This window comes from Gobio gobio (assembly GCF_949357685.1).
Source record: "Gobio gobio genome assembly, chromosome: 6".
Lineage (NCBI taxonomy): Eukaryota > Metazoa > Chordata > Actinopteri > Cypriniformes > Gobionidae > Gobio > Gobio gobio.
The window spans coordinates 41,946,842-41,962,054 of record NC_137102.1 but is presented as its reverse complement, the minus strand read 5'-3'; the positions used below and the strand labels follow the sequence as shown (position 1 = coordinate 41,962,054).

Here is a 15,213-nt window from a genome sequence, read left to right as displayed (position 1 = left end):
CGGGAATGTCTATAGCTTTGCGTACATCTGCTCACGCGTGCATTGTGTTTTAGGAGGAGTACATGGCAGAGGGAATCACATGGCACACTGTTGACTACACTGACAACATTGGCTGCATCAGTCTCTTCAGCAAGAAGCCCACCGGGCTGTTTTATCTGCTTGACGAGGAGAGCAAGTGAGTTCAATCCCATAAAGCAGTGTTTCTCAACTCCAGTCCTGGGGACCCACCTATCATAATGTTTTAGATGTCTCATATTAATTAAAACTGATTCAACTCATCAGTTTCTTAGTATGTTAAGTAGGGAGACATCTGAAGCATTCTGGGAGGTGTGTCCTGAGGACTCGAGTTGAGAAGCTCTGCCATAAAGCATGGCTTTTTACTACTACTGTAGTAATTGTATAAAAAGTAATTTCCTTTAGTGGAAAGACAGTAGATTTTACTGTTTTAATTCTTATACTAAACAATCTACTGTTTCAATCTACTTTTCAACAATGGCTTTGTTTAAAATAATGGTTCCTCTTAATGGATTGAGATACAGAAATATTCATATGTATATATTGAAATATTGTTAAAAGCATATGCACACTGTGAAAATCCACCGGGAAAAGTATACAATCTGCTGATCCACTACTTCAATTGGATCTGGCAAACTATTTAGAGTACAGTATGTGACTTTGTATACACCGTGGTTTTTAGTAGTCCAGTAGTTAATATTCAGTGTTATGGCCTCTCTAGTTTTCCTCAAGCCACAGATAGCACTCTACTAGAGAAGTTTAAGCAGCAGCACCAGGACAACGTGTTCTTTGTGCAGACGCCAGTGCGGGAACCAGCTTTTGTCATTCGACATTTTGCTGGCAAGGTCAAATACCAGATAAAGGTAAAGGAACAGACCCTGAAACTAAACTTTCCCTTTGCACAAACATTTGGAGTGTAGTTGTGTTACAAATGATGTGTCAATGGTGGGAAAACAATACTGAGAAGCGTTTGTGATGTTTCTGCCCTATAGGACTTCAGAGAGAAGAACACAGACCACATGAGGCCAGATATTGTTGCGTTGCTTCGTAGTAGTGAGTGCAGTTACCTGCGCCAGCTGATCGGGACAAATCCAGTGGCTGTGTTCAGATGGGGCATTCTCAGGGCCACGATACGCACACTGGCTGTATTTAACGAGGCAGGACGCAGCTGGTCGGAAAAACATCCAAGTAACGATCTACTAACACCTTTTTACTTACAGTTTACAGAAGTGGATTATCATTGATTTGTTTTCCCTATCAGATCAGATCAGGCGCTACTCCAGACTTTCTCTTGGGGAAATGAGGAGACCCAGCTCTGTGGTAGAGAGTCTAAAGAGGTAAATGGACTGGATCAGTTCCTGTAGACGCATGACTTTTTGATGGAACAATGGATTTATGCCAAATGAAAGTGTTTGTTTTAAGTTTAATCCATACAAATGGCAGTTCATCTGCTTATAATTGAAATTTGATCTCTACAGCCAGAAGTCTTTGATCGACTTTTCCTTTGATCGTTCTGAAGAGGGTCCACTCGAAGCATTTGAGGACATTTTTGCAACGTTTGAAAATAAGAAGTAAGTTCGCCATCACTCGGGGATCTTACTGAGTTTGGGTTCTTCTCTTTTTGATGATGATTTCCTTTCTTTGGATTAAGAATCTAACCGAGGTTACTGTATGCATTATCTGTGAAATGGGTGATTTGAACTGACTAATTTCAGCTGTTTACTACCTGTTGTTTTTATTTTCTTATGTTTTTACTATTGATCTCCTTTCTAAACTTTTTCTGATTTGGGGTTGGGGTGAATCAGGGAATTGCATGCCAAAGTTCACCATTCCCTAAAGCAGTTTGGTGGTGAAGTTCCTCACAAGCTGCGTCTGTCCACAATTTCTGTGAGGAAGTCTCGTCTCTTCAGTCAGTGAGTGGGCCATGTGTTCTGTGACCATCTGTCTCTGGCGGCACTACGCTCTCTGTTTCTGCTTATTATGTGCTTTTTAATTGGGAATAAATCAAATGGGATATTCTGCTCTCTTTTTTTCTTCCAAATCTTCATTGTGATTAAATCTTAATGATATGTTAATACTTTCAAGGAAGAACAGGCCAAACAGACACAAGCAACTCATTCCTAAGGTACATTATTGCATAATTTCTTGTTGTTGTGGTTTTTGATAAGGCTATTTTACAGAGTATAATATTTGAATGTAGCAGTGATGCTTTAAATTTGATCAAAAGTGTCTGTAAAGACTTTTACATTGTTACAAAGCTGTCTATGTCAAATAAATGTAACTTCCACAAAAACAGAAAACATTTTTTAATAATTGATAATGTTGTCAACGTAATAAGAAGTGATGATGTAATAATACATGTTTCCTGAGTACCAAATCAGTATATTAGAATGATTACTGGAGGATCATGTGACACTGAAGACTGGAGTAATGATGCTGAAACTTCAGCTTTGTCTTCACATAATTAAATTACATTTTTATAATGTGTAAAACATCGAAAACATTTGATCACGAGTTTTGTTGAATCACGAAAAGCAAATTTACTTCAGGTATATCCCCAGCTAAAAAATTTGATTTTAATTTTTTTTTTTCTAATGAAAGCAATACATAAATAAAGAGAGCCAAAATATTAAATGTCTTTTCTTTTGGAAGGAGATTTTAAAGGCCCTATGTGGTTCAATTCCAAAGATATAGAGATCTTAATGCGGCTCCATGAGTAAATTGGTAAATTGTACACATTTTCAAATGTAATCCAGTTTCCCTTTTAATCAAAATAATTGCATACAACATACAGTACCTCTCTAAGTGCCAAAAAATATGTCTGTAACTCAAAAAACATCTTAATATAATTTCTTTTGGAATCTTCATTTTAAGGCCCTGTATGGTTCAAACCATGGAGATATTCGGATGTCAATGTGGTAACGCAGTTACGATACTGCGTATTTGAACTGGTAGTTTCAGAAGCTGTTAAAATGAACAAAATCCCTTCTTCCAAATATCCCTGAAACTGATTCAAATATAGATTCTTATAAATACACTTTTGAGAGCAAGTTAATGTGCCTCAATTTGACCATTTAAGTGGATTTTTGGCACTCCGAGAGGTATGTTGTATGCAATTGTTTTGATAGAAGGAAACAAGATATATTTCTAGTGAAGCCGCAGTGGATTGGCAAATTCATTGGATTGGATTTACAGAAGTAAACAGATTTAACTAATCGACCTACCATTCTCTGAGAAAAAATAAATTTTTTATGCTTTTTAATGTCATTTTGACCCCCCTCTACGAAGTAGTCGATTACTTAGTAAATATACATCCGTGACATTTAATATTAAAAATATTAACAAAATAAATCATTTGAGGCGGGGAACTTTTTCCCATTGACATGGAATGACCCTGGTAGTATACATTACAAAAACACCCAAAACGTGTTTAGGGACAAGAATATCAGAAACTTGGGCATGGGCATTTTTTTACTTGGTCTAATGAGTAACCAGCAATGAGTGAACCACACGGCAGCATGCTAGCAAACACTAAGCAGCTGTATAGCAACTTCTTGGCAACTACCTAGATAACCCTATCATCAAGGTGGTGAGTTGTACATGGGCGAGAGAAAGTGATTGCAGAAAGTGTTATTCTTTTGTTTTCTATACAGAATCTCATAGATTCACACTCTCTGAAGTTCATCATGGGCCTCACGCAGCACAACCGGGTGACCAGGTCCCTGCTCCATCTGCACACCAAGAAGAAACCTCCGAGCATCAGCGCTCAGTTCCAGGTTCAGTGTTATTATTATCTTCGTGTGGAAAGCATATGCTCCTTCGTCATAGGGCTCAGGATTGTTTTTTCCATCTCTGTGTGAAAGCCTCTTTTGTGGTAGTTGTAAATTAGATAAAAGGCTCAGACCCCCAAAGCTGTGGGGAGGTTTTGATATGATTTGCAGGGGTTTAATGGATGCTGATGGACAAATCAATGAGTCACATGATTTCATGTCTTATACTATCCAGGCATCTCTAAACAAGCTGTTAGAAACCCTGAGGAAAGCAGAACCGTTCTTTGTCCGCTGTATCCGATCAAATGGTGATAAGGTATGGTGGAGAGCTATTGTAAGTTTCATAATTAATCTATTGTGTATTGGGTGATGGATCATTGTTCTTTAATATGTGTTGGTAAATGTGTTTACAGAGGGAAATGCACTTTGATGATGCTCTAGTCCTTCAGCAGCTGAGGTACACAGGCATGCTACAAACGGTTCGGATTAGGAGGTCTGGCTATGGAGCCAAATTCACCTTCAAGGTAATGTAACATGATTTTTTTTATTAATATTTATTAATTAGGACTGTCAATTTAATGCAGACATCCACAGGTAAATAATGAGGTAAATAACCCATTAAATCATGCCCCTGATCCCTAAGTAAATTTCCTAATTATGAATTTAATTTTAAACAAACAAACATGCAGGAATACAGGTAAGATTAACAGACGTTATTACAAAATGGACTGCTGTGGACTGTATGCCAGTAATAGACATTGATATTGATTTATTGATTGATATTTAAATGTCTTATTTGATGCTTTACTGGTCTGCAAAAACAAGGCTCTTAATGTCATCCTCATTTGAAGACTTATCAGCAGATGTTAATATTTTTAGAGATTAATTTGACTACTTAATAAATGCATCATACTTAATTTGATGTTTAATTTGATTGATAGCACCGCTATTAATATGAGTTCATATGAAAAAAGTACATTTGGTGGACAATTAATGCAAATGGCTTTCATTATTTGCTTTATAGAGACATGTCTAATGGTTTAATCTTACTTTGTCCTCGCAGGAGTTTACAGATCAGTTCAGAGTGCTGCTGCCAAAGGAAATATCAACACCTCAGGAGGATATCTCCAACCTGCTGATGAAAATGGGATTACCCAGCTCCAGTTTTCAGATTGGCCGAACCAAGGTTTATTTCAGTTTTACTCTTCACTGAAGAAATACCCACAAATCCAACTTTCCACAATTGACCACTCATCTATGTGCACAGGTGTTCTTGAAAGAATCAGAGAGACAAATACTTCAGGAAGCCCTTCATAAAGAAGTGATGCGGCGCATCATCATCCTGCAGAGATGGTTCCGTGCCTGTTTGATGAGGAAACAATATCTGCGTGAGAGGAATGGAATTATAACCATACAGGTACCATTTCGTTTGGTTGGCTAGGGACTTTACACAATCGTATATAACCTTGTTTGAAAACAATTAACCAGATCAACGTGCATCTCAATTCTAATATAATTATTATAATTTGACGTATGCCTTTTTCTCAGCTGAAACCCTGTGACATATATATATATATATATTTACTTGGTTCCTTTCACAAGTTTCAAGTAATGTTCTAACCTTTAAAAAAAAATTGGAGAGAGAAATTAATACTTTATTCCGGAAGGACACATTAAATGGATCAAAAATCTTACAAAAGTAAAGACTGTTCTTTTGAACTTTCTATTTATCAGAGAATCATGAAAGAAAAATGTGTCACAGTTTCCACAAAACTATTAAGCCGTTTTCAACATTGATGATGATAATAATAATAACACAGACATGTTTCTTGAGCACAAAATCTGCATATTTTCTATTGACGTCTGAAGGACAATGTGACATTGAAGACTGGAGTAAATGCTGCTGATTCATGGAGTAATCAGTTTAGCCATCACCAGATTAGATTTACATTTTAAAATATATTAAAATAAAAATTAGTTATTATAAATTGTAATCATATTTCACAATATTACTGTTTATATCAAATAAATGCAGCCTTGTTGAGCATAAGTTACTTTTTTTAAAACATCTTACCCCGAGCCCAGACTTTTTAACAGTAGTGTACACATTTAAAATGTACAATCTTTCTCTTCGTTGTAAACAAACCAAAAATATTTCAAACTCATCCTACACTGATGTTCCAACAACATATTCTCATTTTATCTTATGCTATTTTACATTGTTGCTTAATTTATTGTTATTGTGAACCAACTTGACCCTCAAAGGCCTTGTGAACTTGGAAAACCCTGCAAAAAATTATGATGTACCTAAGCATATTTTCCCTCATTCATCCCTCAGCGATCATGGCGTTTTTTGCGTGAGACATACAGAGGCAGGGCAGCCTTTGTGATCCAGACTGCATGGCGAATGTCCAAGCAGAGAGCAGAGTATTTGAAGCAGAGAGAAAAACTGAAAGCACAGACGTAAGTTACCTTTGGGTGTTTTTTTACTTTCAGGTAAAACAATATTAGTCATTTTGATTGTTTTTTCAGATCTCGAATAGAACTGGGCGATTTGAACAAGACTGAGGGAAAAAAGCCAAGTCAGCCAAAGCCACAGCCTCCACTGCCTGACGAATCTCGCACCCCTGAACGAAAGAAGGTGGAGGAACCGAGCCTGCAGTTAAACTCTGACACCAAGCCTAAGGTTACAATAGAACCTACTACTAGAATCACAAAGCAGCTCAGTATCAAAGAGGAGCAACCTGCTCGAGATGATAAAACCAAGATCGGCAATAAAGAAAGACAACCATCTCCTTCAGGCCTCCCTCGGCCTGTGTCGCTTCCAATGAACATGAGCCAAAGTGGTTATGATGAGACTCAAAAAGCTGTATACCTACAACGCCGCAACAGGACATCCAGGTTGAAGGACAAGCCCGAGAAATGGAAGGAGAGGTGCAGTGAAGCAGCACATATGGAGAACATCAGTGCTGAGATACTACGACTTCAAAACGAGAGGACATTGGGTTTACGGTAAGAGTTATGTTTTGGTCATATTTTTTAAGTAAAGACTCATTTTATGTTGTTTTTCTTTATTAAACAACTCTCTATCATACTCGATTGGTCAGTCTGTGGTCAAATATTTTTGTATAATGACCACTAAATTGTATATTTGACTGTTGTACATGAAAACATCATCAGTATTTAATATCTGTTTATCTATTTTTAAACAGCCATGTAATGATTTTCAGTCAGTTTGTCATTATCACACATTTTACCCTGCTAGAGTTTATTTTGCGGTAGTACATAATCCCTTATTTATTTGTAACCATTTCTTATATGTTAGGAAATGTGGCATTTCTCAGTCCCTGGATAATGTGTCCAGGATGAGTTCTTCAGAGTCAGACAGCTCAGCCTCTTCATCCAAAAATGAGGTACTGTTTAAAAACTTTCTATTAAATGTCAAATGTTACGCTAATGTTGATGCAAATTTTTTTTTTTTACTTTCATATCTTTTCCCCCCGAAACAGATAACAGATAAAAGTTTCAAAAGTTTGGAGTCAGTAAGAATTTTATTTAATGAAGAAATGAATACTTTTATTTAGCAAGGACATATTGTTATAAGATTTCACAATATTAATATTTTGTACTGTATTTTTGATCAAATAAATGCAGCCTTTGTGACCATAATAGACATTAAACAAATCTTACAGATCCCAAACTTTTTAATCCATTGAACTTTGTAGATGATTTTACAGTGTTTCTGGATGACTGGATCAGCAGGTACAGGTTTCTGCTTTTTTTCCCCCCACCTAAACCGGTTCACGTATCATAGGTTATGATTGAAAGCCGTAAGCGTCTCAGACACAAGCGCCGGGTTGCACCTCTCCGCAGAGGGCTGAACTCAGATCCTTCGGATCCAATGGACATGGAGTACTGGAGTAATACCCTTCCTCCCATAAGCCCCTCCACTCCCAACCAGTCTGGTATCCGCATGGTACTGGAGACTGTGGTAAAAGACTGACCCAGTTACAAAGACCATAAGAGCTGCTGTGGGCCTTGCTTTTGCATGCAACAGCTAACATAACATAAGAATCAACATTAGATACGGTGTATGTTAAGCTTTTCAGAGACTTTGTCTTTAGAAACCAGACTGATCCTGTACTTGGATGTTTCTGACTGGAAGCTGGTTTCTGACCTTTTTTGTATCATTTGACGTTGTACACAAACACTGAGGCCATTGCTATTTGTGCTAATGAGTGAATGTAGTAAACAGATGCAAGAAGATTAATGTTGTGGTTGTTAGGTTGCAGATATGTTTTATATCATTGACTATATACCTAAAACTGGCCAATGCTTTTGATGTTTGTCTGGCTTTAACAATTTATATCATTTATATAAGAGATTAAGTCTAATTGGGTTTTATATATTATATGATAGAATGTAATAATCATCACATTTTATTTTCTATTAACTTTTTTTTAACATTCACTTCCTCGAAATTGGCTCTAAGCTTTAACAGTCCCAGTATCTGTTTTTGTGAGGTTTTAGTTATTTATTTACTTTTTTTTACCACAGAGAACGATCTCACAATGGTGGATACTGTGGCTCTGAAGAGCTTTGCTAACTAATTTAACAGTAATTGTCAGGTTTTGTGCAGGTTTAACAAAAAAAATGTTGTTCAGCAATCTGATTTTTTAAATCCTATAACCCGTAGCAAAAAAGGTCAACATGGATTTTGGAGTGCAGTGTGGGTGGTTTAATGCTGGTGATGGCACAAATGGGAGGAAATAACCCCAATCAATCTGTGAATCAGTGAACATTATGATTACAAAACATTCTTCGCTAAATGGTTGTCAGCTAAACTTGTTTTGCATCCGCTTGAATGTGGTCTTCCTTTTTTCTGAGCTATCTGTGGTTGGTTTGCTGATATGAATGCATGGTGGGACTATGGGTAACAAAATGGCATATGCTATAAAAACGCATCATTAGTTTGTGTAGTTATGATTTAGAGTGATTGTCAGAAGCTTCAGGATTTGGTTGAATGAACTACCTCATTTTTGTCCTGCAGTCTCATAATAATCATTTTCAATCTCTAACTTGTTTTGTTCTTTCAGATCCAGTCGCCTGTTGAACCCGATGGGTGCTTAAGTATCACAAGGAGATCAAGTGAGGAAGTAATTGCAACGTCTAGCACACCAGAAAGGTGATTTTAGTCTTTTCCCATCAGCATGTTATCTTGCTGAACCATACTGTTCTAGCTTTTACCTGGAATATCATTTGTGATTCTGGTTTTCATCAGTTTTTAATATTTTACCATGCATATAAGTGCTTTCATGTGGATTTAATGAAAATGTTCTGTTAATATCTTGTAGGCGGGGATTCCTAAAATATTTTAAGAAGCGTCTGACACCCCACGATGGGAATACTACTATGGCAAAGACTTTGGCAGAAAAAGAGGAGCTAGGTTGATATTATTATTATTATTCACCCATACCTACTTGATACTTTCTTTTATTAATTTATTGATGTATCTATTATTTCTATAAATATTTTAATAAGAAAATAAATGTATCAATTGTTTAAAATATTTTAATAAATATATAAAATAAAAACAAGAAATGTTGAAAAAAATGTGTACATAGTAGACCAATTTTGAGTAAATGTTTCAGTTGCAATGACTCGCCTGTTTTTCTTTCATTTACCTCGGTTTCAAAAGCCAGTGGCTCTCAACCGTATTCTCCACGTGCCAAGAATTCAGCCACTTATCCTGGACCCCGTCGCAACCCCACCATTAAAATTAGCCGAGCTACTCGTGTTCAGGAACAGTGGAATGCTTCGCTGGACAGAGAAATCACGGATACTAATGAACTTCGCCACCTGGATGAGTTCTTGGGAAACCAGGTTTGTGTGGATGTTTATATTCATCCGCTTTTGTAAAGGCCTTTTCTTTTGGGGAAAAAAAAAAAAACTAACAAAAAAAAAAAAGATATATATATATATATATATGCACATTTTATATATATATATTCTTGGATTTGTTAGAAGTGCTTCCAGTTGTTGCCTTTGGTTGATAGTCATTTAACAACATAGTCATGTTGGTGTGATGTTGAATCCAGATGAACGATCTAAGCACCCGTACAAATGAACTCTCAGAGGCGGAAAAAATCTTCTTCTCAGCCACCACACAGTTCAGGGACACAATCAAAAGCATGTACTCCATCTCAGTAAGTTTATCTGTGTTCATCTCTTACCTTACCCTCATCATAGTTTCACAGATGCAGTAGATATTAAGCACTGAAAGTTGAAAGTGAAAAAACTGAAAGTTTCCTTTTCCCTATAGAATCCCAATATCGGCTATAAGGTCCTGATGTCAGGTTTCCAAGCAAGGGTATCCAATCTCGCAGGGCTGAAGAAAGCATCTGAGGTGCCGCTGGTGGTAAATCTTTTCCAATCAGTTCTGGATGGATTTATCAGGGGGGAGCTCAAACGACTGGAGGCAGAGCCTTGTAAGGTAACTTAAGAGGCTGTAAAGATTTCCACAGAAGCTGTAACTGTGCTCAAATATATATTTTTAAATGTAAGGCACCAGACCATCAAGGAATCTCGGCTGCAGAATTACAAAGAACACTGAGAATTTCCACAGAACTCCAATTTCCACTGTTTACAAAATATACCCAATTGCATTTGAAAGCTTGCCCCCTATTAAAACCAATTTCACATAATTCTACTAAGTTTCTAATGTTTAAAAAAAAAAAAAAAAGATTACAAATTGTACATATAATTACAGTTAAACTATTTTATTTATTCTGGCTATTACTCCAGTCTTCAATGGTTAAACATGAGTGTTAGAAAATGTGGCAGATTCCCACTGGACCTAGTTATCAATTATCCTTGAATTTAACTTGCGTGCCCCTCTGTCTAATTTTCAGCTTAAGGAAAGGAATAGAAGAAAATCTAAAAGAGATGCATATGTAAGTTATTTTTATGACATGGACACTTTTATATTTATAATGTATGATTTGAGAATATTTATTGCACCTCTTCCAAAACAACAATATTTTTTTTTACTCTCTCTGTAAGCCTGACAGCCCACTTGGTCACTTTTTTAGCACATACCAAGTGACCATTATGCAATCATGTGACCAGTGCAGCTCATACATATGGGGAATGGAAAAAGCCTTCATGTGCAGCAGTAAGTATCCACCATCCTTTTCCCTGACCAACGCAAATTAACAAGGAGTCAGAGGTACTTATGCTGCGCTTTCTGTTTCAGCTTGTAAAATGGTGTGTCACAAGAAGTGTCTGAGCAAGATGACAATCAATTGCACAGGGAGGTGTGCCAAGAAGGTGAGCAGTGTTACTGTGTCACATACTTTATATTCACGGGGAAAATTCTGCCACCATCTACACAACCTCACTAACACAAGTGTAGATAGTGACGGTTTAATCTGTAATGATAGATGTGTTGAATCACATAATTACAGTTTATTTGTACGCTTCCATTCCAGAAAGAAGGTGAGCATACCCTCCACTTTGGTGTACCTATCTGTGCCTTGACCCGCAGGGCTGACTCTGTGCCCTTTGTCATGGAGAAGATGCTGGTACATGTTGAAATGAATGGACTGTACACAGAGGGCATCTACCGCAAGTCTGGCTCAGCCTGCCGAGCCAAAGAGCTTCACCACATACTAGAGAAAGGTAATGGTGTGATTTTGATTTAACACCTCATTATTAGAATGTAAAATAAAGTCATGTATTTTACTTTTGACAAATCTACTTTTATTTACAATAACTGCTTGACTTTTTGCATTGAAGGTTTTTGTTTTTTCCCTCAGATCCGCACACTGTCTCTCTTGACAATTACCCCATCCACACCATCACCGGCCTGGTGAAACAGTGGTTACGGGAACTACCCGACCCACTTATGACATACAGTCTCTACAATGACTTCCTGTATGCTGCGGGTAGGTTTTTGACCACATGCAACTTTTGGTGTAAAGGCTAAACCTTTATGCCACATGTGTTAGAAAGAAATGCATGTTTTTTCACCCCTCCAGATTTGCCAGAGTTATCTGAGCGGTTGCGTGCCATCTACCGAAAGTTAGATGAACTACCTCCCTCAAACTTTTCTACTCTCGAAAGGCTTATTTTTCATCTTGTGAAGTAAGGAACCATTGCATATGACTGGAGTGAATATTAGACATCCTGTGCATTGCTTCACCTCTTTAAATTTCGTTTTATATTCAGAGTAGTAAAAGAGGAAGCTCACAATCGAATGTCAGCTAATGCTCTGGCGATCGTGTTTGCACCCTGCATTCTACGCTGCCCAGATTCTTCTGACCCTCTCCTGAGTATGAAGGATATCAACAAGACCACTCTGTGAGAATCATTCTGATTTATTTTCCTTCCTTGTTTATGACAAGCTTGTTTGTCTGGTTTGACTTGATAGTGATTGTCCAGATAGGAAAAGGTATACTAAAAAAACTAAAATAATGTGATTATCTATGCAGCTAAATCGTTAATGCCATTATTCAAGCCAAACAACTTTTGACTACTTTGCATCATATATGAACCTTGTGTGCAGTTGTGTGGAGATTCTGATTAATGAGCAAATAAGGTGCTATAATCAGAAAATGGAAGGAATTCAGCAGTTGGAAAATGCAGAAGCTATGGTCATTAAACAGCTCAAGCTCAGGAGACAGAACACGGTAAGAGAAGCTTCACATACTAGGTTGCAAAATACTACAATTTAAAAGATTTAATAAAATTAGAACTTTTATTAGCAATGACACATTAAATTAGTCAAAAGTTACATTTTCTTTTACAAATAAATGCTGTTCTTTTTTAACTTTCTATTCATCAAAGAATCTTGAAAAAAGCATTTATCCAGCAGCTCTTCTGTTGTCTGCATTGACAATAATAAGAAATGTTTCTTGAGCAGCAAATCAGCATATTAGAATGATTTCTGAAGTATCATGTGTCATTGAAGACTAATGAAGAAGTAATGATGCTGAAAATTCAGCTTTTCCATCACAGGAATACATTTCATGTTAAAATATATTCAAGTAGAAAAAAGGGATTTTAAATAGTATCAAGATTTCACAATAATTCTATCTTTACTTTATCGAATAAAAGCATCATGACATAGGAACAAGTTATGGTTCCTTATAGGTATTCTAATTATTCTGAAATATACATTATATAACACATCACATCTGTTCACCTACATACTGTATACAGTATCAACATGCTGCATCCCTAATATTAACCTTTAACCTTAGTGTAGATGTCAGGAAATGTATTTATAGAGGAAAAATACTTAAAAATCTAATTAATAAAATAATGTTTTCATGAAATATTGTGTAATTACTTTTTGTATGTAGTAACAATTTTATAAAACCAATAAACCACTCTGAATATTGTCATTGCTGCCATCACACATTGTGCCTAACTGTATGTTTATAATGAAGCCAAGCCTCTCGTACCTTATCGCTTAAATGTATGTGCCGTTTCTAGCCTAATATTTAGCCCCTTTGGTACAACAGAGTGCTTTTCGTGGCTCTCATTTTACATGATTTCATGATCTCACTTTCCATTAGATATATGAGCGGCCAAAATTCGATTTGGATGCCTCCTCAGTGGACGGAGCTGAGCTTGAAATCGAGAAGAACCTGCTGGAGAAGATCAGGTCCATTAAGAAAGAAAAGTGAGTTGAGAAATGCATGTGTAACTTTTTTTTTCTTTTTTTTCATTGCTGTCAAAATTGTTCCATTGTCTTCTAGCAGAGTTTAAATGTGCTTCATTCGCAGTGAAGTTGTATCATTTCACATTTCCATTTTGATTTTAATGCGTTCACACTTAAGTAACTTTTCTCCGGGGCACAGAAAAAGTTTATGCTGATGTTAAAAATGATCAGTACCTCTAGTTGTACAGTTCAAAACTCATTCTGCTTGTGGTTTAGGAACAATTTGGCCTTCAGACTGCCTGAGTTTGAGCAGGATAGCTCTGATGCTGAGAACATGGACTCCGAATCATTGGTCAGCTCTGAGAGTCTACTAGAAGATCATTTTTTGGGTTTGGACTCGGAAGGTCAGTACTGAGGTATAGAACATTTTAAATGCATTATGCTTGGATGCCCCGCATGCTCTGCGTCCAAGCTGGCTTGGATTTGCCACTCTTGTGGGGAGCTGGTTATTTTGCTGCTTGTTATTTAACCTGCTGTTTCTCTAACCATGGGTTTGCTCTGCTGTTTTTTTTTTATTAAATATAAAAATGTTTGTATTTGGTTATTACGTGATATTTGCATATATTTACTTCCTAGTGGCTAACCGAATGTATCTTTTTCAGCTAACTCTGCTTTGAAGAGCTCCAAGCCAGAGAATTCTGCTAAACCTCCTGATCCAACACATGATCCCAAACCAGGGCGCAAAAAGCCTGCTGAGGACCTCAGCCAAAACCGTTCTGCCTCACGCCGAGATGGAGTCCAGTCTATGTGTGTCATCCAGAGCCAAGACGTTTCAGAATCCCTCACCACCTCCTTTCCTGCAAGTAATCAGGGCAAGAGGCGATTTTCAGACCTTGACATTCCTTTTATAGATGAGGAGGATTGACATTAAGTAACACCAAAAAGAACTTATTCTAAAATCTATGCAAATATTTGTCCTTCCTGCAACTGTTCAAGCTACAATCAGTTTCCCATTTCTGATCATAAATCAAATGCTGGATTCATGCATGCTGTCCTAGAACACCTGTTGTGTTCATGGAATACATTTGTAAAACAAAGCTAGTGATTTTTTTTTAAAGTAACTTTAAAGCCATTATTTTTTGTATTATAACATTCCTTATAATTTTTCTAATGCAAGTTTTTCTATGGACCACAATAGTGTGGAATGGGCCTTATATTATTGTTGTTGTTTTTTTAAACCACGAGTCATAGTTCTTTATTCTTATCCAAAGCAAGCCTTATCTTCATTAATGGATTGTTCCATTAATTGTTTTCTGTGAAATATCTGTATGTGGTGTAAATAGTTCTGAAAACCAGTGCTTTATCAATGAAATCAAATCTGATGAGTCTCCTAATATGTGAATAGTTTTATATTGGTAAAACTAATTTGAAAATGTTGGAAATCATACCATCGCTGTTCTTGCATGCATGTATGAAAGGCTGGTGCAAGTTATGACGATTAAAAAAAATGCAGTTATGGAATCTATATAAACTGATCACCCAACAACAGTGGAGATTTTAATCAAATTGTCATCTCCTGAATCAAAGAATTGTAATATTATTTTCTCATTGGTACCTGGCCATTTAAGAATCTCTGATAATGAGCAAGCAGACCTTTTATAATTTAATCTACAGAACCAGTCAAATGCTCTGTCTTTCTCTGATAGGAGACCAACATTAAATGCATACACCAAAAATAAATGGCAATCGGAATGGAATCAG

General features: G+C 36.7%; 1 protein-coding gene across 4 annotated transcripts in view; it reads left to right on the top strand.

The window, feature by feature from the left end:
• The window catches only part of LOC307128154 (myosin IXb), a 32,009-nt gene extending 17,041 nt beyond the window's left edge, over positions 1 to 14,968 (top strand). Inside the window, exons 11-42 of one of the 4 annotated variants that reach the window (XM_079819799.1) lie at positions 54 to 175; positions 737 to 878; positions 1,008 to 1,203; positions 1,277 to 1,352; positions 1,494 to 1,586; positions 1,821 to 1,928; positions 2,101 to 2,140; positions 3,669 to 3,791; positions 4,021 to 4,101; positions 4,199 to 4,309; positions 4,849 to 4,971; positions 5,053 to 5,202; positions 6,124 to 6,248; positions 6,318 to 6,797; positions 7,111 to 7,198; positions 7,600 to 7,776; positions 8,882 to 8,970; positions 9,140 to 9,231; positions 9,484 to 9,668; positions 9,884 to 9,991; positions 10,108 to 10,278; positions 10,697 to 10,738; positions 10,848 to 10,959; positions 11,041 to 11,114; positions 11,276 to 11,465; positions 11,603 to 11,731; positions 11,825 to 11,930; positions 12,015 to 12,146; positions 12,352 to 12,475; positions 13,367 to 13,473; positions 13,729 to 13,856; positions 14,115 to 14,968. In XM_079819799.1, coding sequence (XP_079675925.1) covers positions 54 to 175; positions 737 to 878; positions 1,008 to 1,203; positions 1,277 to 1,352; positions 1,494 to 1,586; positions 1,821 to 1,928; positions 2,101 to 2,140; positions 3,669 to 3,791; positions 4,021 to 4,101; positions 4,199 to 4,309; positions 4,849 to 4,971; positions 5,053 to 5,202; positions 6,124 to 6,248; positions 6,318 to 6,797; positions 7,111 to 7,198; positions 7,600 to 7,776; positions 8,882 to 8,970; positions 9,140 to 9,231; positions 9,484 to 9,668; positions 9,884 to 9,991; positions 10,108 to 10,278; positions 10,697 to 10,738; positions 10,848 to 10,959; positions 11,041 to 11,114; positions 11,276 to 11,465; positions 11,603 to 11,731; positions 11,825 to 11,930; positions 12,015 to 12,146; positions 12,352 to 12,475; positions 13,367 to 13,473; positions 13,729 to 13,856; positions 14,115 to 14,377 — 4,287 coding nt within the window. In that variant the 3' untranslated portion in view covers positions 14,378 to 14,968. Of the gene's footprint in view, positions 1 to 53; positions 176 to 736; positions 879 to 1,007; positions 1,204 to 1,276; positions 1,353 to 1,493; positions 1,587 to 1,820; positions 1,929 to 2,100; positions 2,141 to 3,668; positions 3,792 to 4,020; positions 4,102 to 4,198; positions 4,310 to 4,848; positions 4,972 to 5,052; positions 5,203 to 6,123; positions 6,249 to 6,317; positions 6,798 to 7,110; positions 7,199 to 7,599; positions 7,777 to 8,881; positions 8,971 to 9,139; positions 9,232 to 9,483; positions 9,669 to 9,883; positions 9,992 to 10,107; positions 10,279 to 10,696; positions 10,739 to 10,847; positions 10,960 to 11,040; positions 11,115 to 11,275; positions 11,466 to 11,602; positions 11,732 to 11,824; positions 11,931 to 12,014; positions 12,147 to 12,351; positions 12,476 to 13,366; positions 13,474 to 13,728; positions 13,869 to 14,114 lie in introns of all 4 variants that reach the window. The other 3 variants (XM_079819800.1, XM_079819802.1, XM_079819801.1) reach the window with 3 other exon arrangements.
• Positions 14,969 to 15,213: the final 245 nt, after the last annotated feature.